Below are 9922 nucleotides of genomic sequence, written 5' to 3'. Positions count from 1 at the left end.
ACTGATTTTTATTTAACCGTATGTCAGAAATTGAGTAGGAAAAGTTTTACATTGATCCCTTATGAAATTTACAAAAGAAATTAGGTACATTCTTAATTTTTCTTTGGGTGCAGGACCCTTTACACATAAGGAATATAAAATTAAAATTAAAAACAAAAATTGTACAAAGTTTATTTAAAATGAGACATTAATTGAAGAGCATAATTTTTTTTTTTTTACAAAATATACAGCCACATAGGTATTTTATAAACACAAATAACCATCAAAGATCATGACCTACGTTTTTGTGGTATGCAACATGATTTATAACATTCAGGATTCTTTTCTAAAGTCTAGATTGAAGATTTTTGCTTCCTAAGAGAGGTTAGCACTTACAGCTTTCTGATAGATACATTATGCTTTTCTTAAAGTTAATTGCATAATTATGGCTACATATAAACATCCAATACTACCATAAACATTAAAACCCATATATTTGTCCATAAAATGTAACTATTAAATATTTATTTTTCACCATTCTTTTTCATATTCTTTACTAGGTATTATATCTAAATAGAAATACACAGACATATGTGAATGGTAAATAATAACTATTAAAATAATAGCTCTTTCAGTGGTATAATGTTGGTCTAATTTTTGAAAAATTTCAAAGCTACAATGCTTTGCTGTTACCCACATGGCTATTTGTTGGTAGGTAGAAAAGAATGACTTATCTTTTTATGGCACTCTTGATTTTCCCAAGTTCCTGAAAGGGGTCCTTTGAGATTCCATTGTTTTTCCCAACTTAGAGAAATCTGAAACTACTGTGAAGTTGTTCCAGAAGGAGTCTGATAAGGTTCTGAGTGTGGTGATGGCTTTTACATAGACACCTGCACTGATTAGAATGCTGCAGCTATCACATCACATTTTCTTGACTGGTTTCCTCTTTCATTCTTCTTTCTGTTAGAAAGTATGGTTTGGGAAGGCAAAAATCACACTTGATTTAAAATCATTGCACTGTCAATTCCATTAATCTTTAAAGAGGTTCATGGATGTTCAGTAGCTCCCTACATTTTGACACAGAGAAAGTTTTTGTTTCTGTTTGTAATCGTTACCAGAATTTCATCTCATTATTTTGATTGCATGAATTAGGCACCTCACCTCTGCTGATGTGTGGTTGCAAGGAGCTGTGAAGTGTGTGGATTTTAAAAAAATCAAATGCATTCTTGACCTCTGGCCCAGGAAGGAATAGCTTTCTTTTTATTTAAGTTTCTCTTTCACTATGGTGCCACATTCCAAATATTGTTTTCCTTTTAATTAGAGGACCTGATTACTATAGAAAATCAAGGTTAATCAAACAATGATTTTCTTTGGTGGTTTGTTTTTTATTTGTACTGGTTGAACAGGGTGTTTGTAGTGGAAGCCAATATCCTTAAATGCAATGGTCATAGTTTGCTTATTCTGCTTCATTTGAATCAGGTAAACAGTAGATATTCACCCAGTGGGCCTCATTTTCTTTAAATCTGTTAAATAAGTAAATCATTCAACAGCCATTGCTGTTTGTGTAGGCTCGGAGGAGCCTGTGAGTCTCATAATTTTGTTTCAAGTGGTCTGCTAGGAAGGGCTAATAGATCCCAACTACTGAATTCCCAGATACATTACAACGGTCTCCTGTGACAGCTCAGATTCCAGAAAACAAATGGTAAGCTTTGCAATAACAGCTCATTAGATAGAAGGAAATATGGTCTTGTGCTTGAGGCACTGGAGTGGGACTTGGAAGATCTGGGTTGAGTTCTGCCCCAGATTTTTGTACCACAATGGACAACTCACTTAGGGTCAGATCTACAGAGAGATTCAGGTACCTAACTTCCACTTTTAGGCACCACTGTGAGCCACAAAATCCCCACTTGGCTGCCACCTAACTCTGTAGGGATCTAAACTCACACAGGCCTAACTTTTGCTGTAAAAAAGTCTCCTAGGTGCCTAAGTTTCTGCCTCTGGGCATGCACACTGCTGCCTCAGGCATCCTGGTGCCTGTCTATCTCCCATCTAAGCCCCAGTGCAATTCTCAAATTAGGGAAGATAGGTGCCCATCCTTCTAGCTCGCCTGCAGGGCCTGATCTGGTGGTTTACTTGGGGCACACCAAAGGGCTGGTCTGCACTGGAAACTTACATTGGCAAAGCTACGTGTCTCAGGCGTATAAAAAAATCCACACCCCTGAGAAATGTAGCTATGCTGTCCTAACTCCCGGTATAGACTGTGCTAGGTCAACAGAAGAATTCTTTAGTCAATCTCATTTCTGCCTCTCAGGGAGGTGGATCAACTATAGCAATGGGAGAACCCCTTCTGTCACAGTAGTGAGTGTCTACATTGAAGTGCTCCAACGGTGCAGCTGCAGCATTTTAAGTGTAGATGATAGCTACGGCCCTACCAAATTTACGGCCATGAAAAACGTGTCACAAACCGTTAAATCTGGTCTCTCTCCCCCTTCTCCCCCCACCCCCGTGAAATCTGGTCTTTTGTGTGCTTTTACCCTATGCTATACAGATTTCACAAGGGAGACCAGCATTTCTCAAATTGGGGGTCCTGACCCAAAAGGGAGTTGTAGGGGGGTTACAAAGTTATTTTAGGGGGTCACGGTATTACTACCCTTACTTCTGCGCTGCCTTCAGAGCAGGGTGGCTGGAGAGTGGCAGCTTTTGGCTGGGTGCCCAGCTCTGAAGGCAGAGCTGTCGCCAGCAGCAGCGCAGAAGTAAGGATGGCAATCCCATACCATGCCACCCTTACTTCTGCACTGCAGCCTTCAGAGCTGGGTGGCTGGAGAGTGGCGGCTGTTGACTGAGGGCCCAGTTCTGCAGGGAGCAGCACAGAAGTAAGGGTGGTAATACCATACCATGCCATCCTTACCTCTGTGCTGCTGCTGGCCACGGCTCTGCCTTCAGAGCTGGGCACCCAGCCAGCAACCGCCACTCTCCAGCTGCCCAGCTCTGAAGGCAGCGCTGCTGCCAGCAGCAGAACAGAAGTAAGGATAGCAGTACCACAACCCCCCTATAATAACCTTGTGACCCCCTCACAACTCCTTTTTGGGTCAGGAGTCTCATAATTACAACACTGTGAAATTTCAGATTTAAATAGCTGAAATCATGAAATTTGTGATTTTTCAAATCCTTTGACTGTGAAATTGACCAAAGTGGACCATGAATTTGGAAGGGCCCTAATGATAGCCTAACTCTGTGCAAAAGGATGGGGGGAGGAAGCAACAGCAGTCACTTCCCTTAAAACTGTTAGTCCAGTGGTTAGGGCACTCACCTGGGCTGTGGGAGACCATGGTTCAATTCCCCCTTCTGCCTGATGAGGAAAAGGGATTTGAACAAGAGAGTGCCCTTACCACTAAACTATGGGATATTCTGATGTGGGTCTCTCTTGCTAAAGCCTGTCCATTGAAGTTAAATATTAACTGGGCCAGAGAGAGAGAGAGAGTGTGTGTGTGTGTGTGTGTGTGAAGGTGAAGCATTCTGCAGGCCAGTGGTTACAGTATTCATCTCCTCATCAGGCATAGGTGAGAATTGAAAGTGGGGTCTTCCATATCCTGGTTGAGTCACTGGCTTGTGTAGAAGCAGGCAGGTGCCTAAGCTGGGTGTTGCATGAACTGGCTGTTTCAAGGCCTAACTTGTCTGATTCCAGGAAGGAGGTTTCCAGCTGTGGATCACTAGCTAGATTCCTCCCTGCAGCTGGACTTTAGGTGCTGAACATTGTCAGGGGCAGGGCTTAGGATACACCCCTCTTGTCAGCACCTCCCGTTGGCTAGTTTAGGTGACCCCTGCCCAGCATGCTGGCTTTTATGGATCCCATTCTAAAGCAACTCTCTCTCTCCCCCTTCCTTGTATAGGGAGCCTAGGTGCCTCACTGCAACTTGTATATCCCAGTGATTTTCAAGACACCTAAAGTTAGGTTTTGCAACACACCACATTGTATCACTTAAGTCTCTCTGTGGATCCAGGCCTCAATTCTCTATCTGTAAAATGGGAATAATAATACTTGCTTTGTCTCTCTTGTCTGTTTAGACCAGGGAGGGCTAACCTGTGGCTCTGGAGCCATATGTGGCTCTTCAGAAGTTAATATGCGGCTCCTTTTATAGGCACAGACTCTGGTGCTGGAGCTACGGGCACCAACTTTCCAATGTGCCAGGGGGTGCTCACTGCTCAATCCCAGGTTCTGCCACAGGCCCTGCCCCGACTCCACCCCTTCCCGCCCTCTCCCCTGAGCCTGCAATGCCCTCACTCCTCCCTCTCCCTCCCCCAGACAGCTGATTGGGAGGTGGGGGGGGCGGGAGGGAGAGGTGCTGATCGGCGGGTTTGCCAGTGGGCTGAAGGCGCTGGGAGCGGGGGAGTTAATGGGAGGGGACTGCTGACGTATTACTGTGGCTCTCTGGCAATGTACATTGGTAAATTCTGGTTCCTTCTCAGGCTCAGGTTGGCCACCCCTGGTTTAGACTGTAAACTCTTTGGGGTTGGAACTGTCTCTTACCATAGGTATGTCCAGCTACAATGTGGTCCTGATTGTGGTTGGGGTCTCTAGATGCCACTGTAAATAAATAAAGATGCTAAATTACAATTGTGGTAAATACACAAAAATAAATTTCCAGTTTAAAACTGGAAAGGAAATGGAACTCAAAGGTAAAGCCCACTTAAGATATAAGGCCTGATTTTTTTTCAAAAGCACTGATTACCAACAGCTCCAGCTGAAATCAGTAAGAGCTGCACATGCTAAATCCCTCCTCCCCCCAAAATGAAGCCCTGTAGACTTCTAAAGAGCTTGACAGAACAGGATTATAACAATCTTTAGCTAAACGCCTATAAAATTGGGTATGAATTAATGAGTACATTTTTTTGCTATGTCACTGACTTTTTGTTACTAGAAATTAGCTCCCTGAACTAAAGCAGATAACTTTGAAAATAGCTTTTAGTCTGGCAAATTGATATACTGTATGGGGAAGAAGGGAAGAAAAAACCAGAGTAAGTGCATATTTATCACCCAGACAGTGCAATCTGAAGCCAAATGTATGATATACTATTTCGGGGACACATTAGAGAAAATGTAGATAGTCTGTTCACAGACTCTCTCTAGTCTATAAATGCAGGATTGGGGGAAAGGGGTGCTGAGTCCACTATCTTAATCAGAATTGAAGCAAGTCGTTCAGGAGTGACTCAACAAGCTCCCTGCTCCTAAACTAAAATTCCACTATCCCTCTCTACATTCAGCTCACTTAACTCCTGTCTGCCTGCTGAGCGTGCTGATCTGATTGCTTAGCTGGTTATGTTTATGCTGATACTGATGAGGGATCTTGTCTCGACTGTCTCCTTTGAAATGAGCAGGCAGGTTGGCCTTGGTGCTCAATACTGAAGCACCAGTTAGGCAGATCTCTCTTTAAACACTTTAATATGAGCGTTTTTAAACCTGCACCCTGAAAATATTCTAGTTACTGCCTCAATGCAGTGTTGGAATAAATCTGGGGTTATGCTGAAGATACCTCTTAATCATTCTTTAGGCTTGCAGTTTTCCAGCTTCCTGTGCTTTTCCTATGTATGTCATATACACATACCATTGTGTTTATAGACCAGTGTAGCCAGTTGCTACTTGGTCGTGGTAGCAGCAGGGAAACACGGATGCCCTTGATAGGTAGTTTTGGGAGTGGTGTGTGTTTGCTTTATGCAAAATAGAAATTATATTCATGGCATTGTCAGAAGCTCTGCTTTGGGCTTTGTTTTATACAGTCAAATGCTTACTTAGCTAATTGAAACCTCTTGGCTCCTCCTAGTCTAGATTCTGTCATTATTTATTAATTATGCTGACATGCCTGGGGCTAGCACATTATCTTGACTATAACAAAGAGTTTAAAAGATGCAAAACTATTGACTGCATGTTTTATTCATTCTTAAAGTTATGAATGTTTTATTTATTCTTAAATTGCATGCTTCCCTGAAAGGGAGTCTTGGTATCCTTTTGATGCCTACCCTACTATATTTACATATGCTACTTGTATGCTTCTGGAGTCACAGGAATGCGTTTGAATATGCACGTATTTGGATGCATATTCTGTAATCTGCTATAGAGCATTAATGTTTTCCCCTTGCATAGCCTTTCATCCAAGGATCTCAAAGCCCCTTGCTGACATTAATTAAGCTTCACAATCCTCTTTGAAGTACGTAAGTTAGTGATGGGAGAACATAGGGCAAAGAGTAAGACAGAACAAGTGACTTGTCCCACCTCACACAGCAAATCAGTTACAGCTATAACCGAGTACTCTTGGTGCCTAGTCTAAAGTTCTCATCCCGGGCCAGCGCTTCCTTTTTAAACATTTGGGGTTAGCTTTTCATACAAAGAGAAATGTACTCAGAACTACAATAGTACAGTGGGAAGTGTTTCTAGCCCAGCAACGTTTCAGATATAACAGATTCAAGAATTTTCAGCCTGTGTAAGGAGAGGAGGGAGTTTGAATTTGCCTAGGGGAGAAGTATAAAGGAATGCTAATGTGGGACAGCACGTTATCCAAAGGAGCTAATTTCTTGTGCAGAATCTGCCATACTGAAAACACTGTAATCAAGTGCAATAATCCTAGCACATCTGGGATCCTGCCATGGAGTTTAAATAAAGCATACTTTTCCCCTCTACTCCTTTTGTCAAAGCCCTGTTTCCAGAACAAAGAAATCGCAAGGACTCGAGACCAAATGCAATCATGTCTGTGGTTTGGTTTAGTAAAATGCAGCGCAAACTGTTTTGAAATGTAAGCAGAATTTGGAAATGTGCTTATTCTGGAGAGCATGTTCAGCAGTGTTTCCAAAGAAATGTATAGGGAAGCTTTGATAATTACATCCTCCTTGGCGCCTGGTTTTATTACCGAACTCTCCTAACTTTAGCAAAGTAAGGTTGGATTTCATATACCTCAGGGGAAGGGCACTCTGGAGTGGAGAGGCATACATCGCCTGTGGGAGCAGTTGTGTCTGTGCAGCTTTCTGCGCAGGGCCAGGTTAGCTGAAAGGCAGAAGCGGGAATTGAAACCACACGGTTTGAATCGAAAACTTCAACAATCAGACAATTACACTTGTCAGATATCAGGAATGGCAATATACAAAAACCTGTAGGAGAACACTTCAACCTCCCTGGCCACACAATAGCAGATGTAAAGGTAGCCATCTTACAGCAAAAAAACTTCAGGACCAGACTCCAAAGAGAAACTGCTGAGCTCCAGTTCATTTGCAAATTTGACACCATCAGATCAGGATTAAACAAAGACTGTGAATGGCTATCCAACTACAGAAGCAGTTTCTCCTCCCTTGGTGTTCACACCTCAACTGCTAGCAGAGCACCTCACCCTCCCTGATTGAACTAACCTCGTTATCTCCACACTGATTTATACCTGCCTCTAGAGATTTCCATTACTTGCATCTGAAGAAGTGAGGTTCTTACCCACGAAAGCTTATGCTCCCAATACTTCTGTTAGTCTCAAAGGTGCCACAGGACGCTCTGTTGCTTTTTACAGATTCAGACTAACACGGCTACTCCTCTGATACTTGTGTATACTGAGCACACAGCATGCAAAAGAACCTGATATCCAGGCATCACCGCGGGCATTGATGGCCTACACCAACCTGTTTGTTTTTGCATTTTTCCCCCTTCTGAATTTCTAAGAATTTCTGGCAAGTGCTATTGGATATTAAGCAGCAAAGCAACGGAAAGAAACACAAACGTCTTTGCACTGAACCATACCGCTTCTTCCATATTCGCCCTAGTTGTCCTCACAGCCTTCCGCCCCCCCCCCCTTTTGGGTTAAAAAAAACCCCTCCCCATATTTAATTTTTCCCCCCTTTAAAAAAAAAGCCCCCCCCCCCCCCCCCCCCCCCATGTGCCATAAGCTTGTTGACCGAGCATATTCAAAAATTGCAGTCACCATTCCTGGAGCAGAAGGTATATCACCCCCAAACATTTTGAACAGTTGCGTAAAATAAATGCATTTCCGAATCGGGGCCATAGTGCTCTCCACCTTACAGGATGAATCCCTTCCTTATATACTTTGTATATCGAGCCCCTTTTCTATGTGTTCTAATTTCAAGTTAGGGCGCAATCTGGCTCTACAGCGGGCGTAGTAGTCATGAAGTTTGCGTTGATTTCTGCACCGACGAAGACAGAGATAGGGTCACATTTGAGATGTTCCCCCCCCTCCTCCATTGATAAAACTTCCTTAACCAAAAAGAAGAGTCAGAAATGCAACCAGCAGTGCGGCGCGTTGTTACCTTCTCTGCTCCTGCTGACAACTTTATTTTGCCTTAATCAGGAAATAGAGTGAAATTAGTTTATTTTGGTGTAGTTGCTACAGTTGCCTAACTTAAAGACTATAATTATACTGCTTGGAATTTTGCTTCCATATTTTGTTCATTCAAAAACCTCGTTAAGTTTTCTTTCATAAGTGTGTGGAAGTTTTGAATGGCTGGTTGTTTCAGATCCGTCTAACAATAATTGTACAGCAAACAAGCTGCTTCTTTTTTACTACCGCTTTTTATGATAAATATGATCAAAGCACTGCTTTAAAGCCGTCATAGGAAACACTAAAATTGCAATCAACATAGATACCAGATTTGAATGATAGGTTACCGTCAATGCTAAGTAGTAAACAAAATTGCATCGCAGCAAGTGTAGAACTCTTTCCCTCCCCCCATCCAATATTCGTAAAGATGCTACTTGCAACCTTTTAAACATATGTATTGCTCCTTAAGTGTCCGAATTCATCTGTATCACCACCGTGATTATAGCTGTTGACGTCTTAACAGCTTCATTTGGTTTCATCGTGATTTTTATCAGGGCGTAAACTCAGCCTAGTCAAGTCAATCATCAAAGCTAAGTGCTGTGGATGCTACATACCCAGATACGTTTGATGTAGCTGATATAACATTTGTCTGATCGTGTTTTCTCATGAGCAGGCATGGAAATGCAACATCTTTAGATCTGGTTTAAATTAATTTCTTTAGACCTTTTAATAGTTACACTGTATACATGTATATCTTTATTACTATTAATATGTCTATAGACCCAGGGCTTTAAAAAATCTGCAAAACAAATAGCAATGGAAGTACAATAACTAAGAATTCATAAGTGTTTGGAACAAAGTCATAGCAATAAACTGAAACTGTATAGTCCGTACTCATATAAAATATACATATTAACATGTAATGTGAAGACACAATTCTTACCTGGCCTCTGTCCATTGATAAGGAGTAGACTCATCAAGAGAAAAAATAAGATATAAAGGAGCTGTTGGAATCTCATTTTGCAGTCACACAAAATAGGTGAAATATTTATAATACTTGCAGCAAATCAAAAAATCCTTGAAATGCCTCTGCAGTATCTGTGTCTCTGCTCACATTCTAATGACAAGCTCCAGAGTGAACTGCCAGATGCATTTTCCAGCAAGGTTAATGATCACATAAGACAAGGTTATTGGGTGGTTCTGCACTATGGTCAGTGCCTCCCTCTTTTCTCTCTCTCTTTCCCTTCTCTTTTTTGTCACTCCCCCTTATTTTCCATAAGCAAACAATGAAGGAATGAAAAGTCCATGTAAACAGTAGCTTCTGTCAATGTATATGGGGCAGGGAGCCATGTGAACAATGGAGCAACTTCATGTTAAATTCAACCCAGTCAGGGAGAAATATGTAAAACAAGGCACGATGTTCCCTCCCTCCATTTGCAACTGTTTAAACTCTGCATTGCCCATGTTGGTCCCACATGCAGAAAGCAATGGAAATGACAGGAAGTCCCCCCCCCCCCCTTTTCCCTTCTGAAAGAATTCTGAAGCACAAACTTAAGCTCCCCCAAAGCATTGTGGTCCTTGTTGCTGCCCAAATGCTTTATCTCTTCTAAACTAGCTGCAAAGTAGTGTCTATTCAAGGT

General features: G+C 42.1%; 1 protein-coding gene across 1 annotated transcript; it reads right to left on the bottom strand.

Annotated features, from left to right (window-relative positions):
- Positions 1–860: 860 nt before the first annotated feature.
- On the bottom strand, positions 861–9445 carry APELA (apelin receptor early endogenous ligand). Its single transcript, XM_024218934.1, has 4 exons — positions 9226–9445; positions 6923–7012; positions 4508–4564; positions 861–939 (listed from the first exon to the last, which is right to left on the bottom strand). The coding sequence occupies exons 1-2, from the start codon at positions 9299–9301 to the stop codon at positions 6924–6926; spliced, it is 165 nt and encodes a 54-aa protein (XP_024074702.1). The 5' UTR covers positions 9302–9445; the 3' UTR covers positions 861–939; positions 4508–4564; position 6923.
- Between the last annotated feature and the right edge of the window lie 477 nt (positions 9446–9922).

The sequence above is a fragment of the Terrapene carolina genome, unplaced genomic scaffold, assembly GCF_002925995.2.
Source record: "Terrapene carolina triunguis isolate 2854851 unplaced genomic scaffold, T_m_triunguis-2.0 Scaffold66, whole genome shotgun sequence".
Lineage (NCBI taxonomy): Eukaryota > Metazoa > Chordata > Testudines > Emydidae > Terrapene > Terrapene triunguis.
This window is presented reverse-complemented; position numbering and strand designations above follow the sequence as displayed.

Coding starts and splice junctions, on each gene's coding strand:
- APELA (XM_024218934.1), bottom strand. CDS start 9,301: ATGAGATTCCAACAGCTCCTTTATATCTTATTTTTTCTCTTGATGAGT. Junction 7,013..9,225: donor TATCAATGGACAGAGGCCAG/GTAAGAATTGTG, acceptor TCTGCCTTTCAG/CTAACCTGGCCCTGCGCAGA.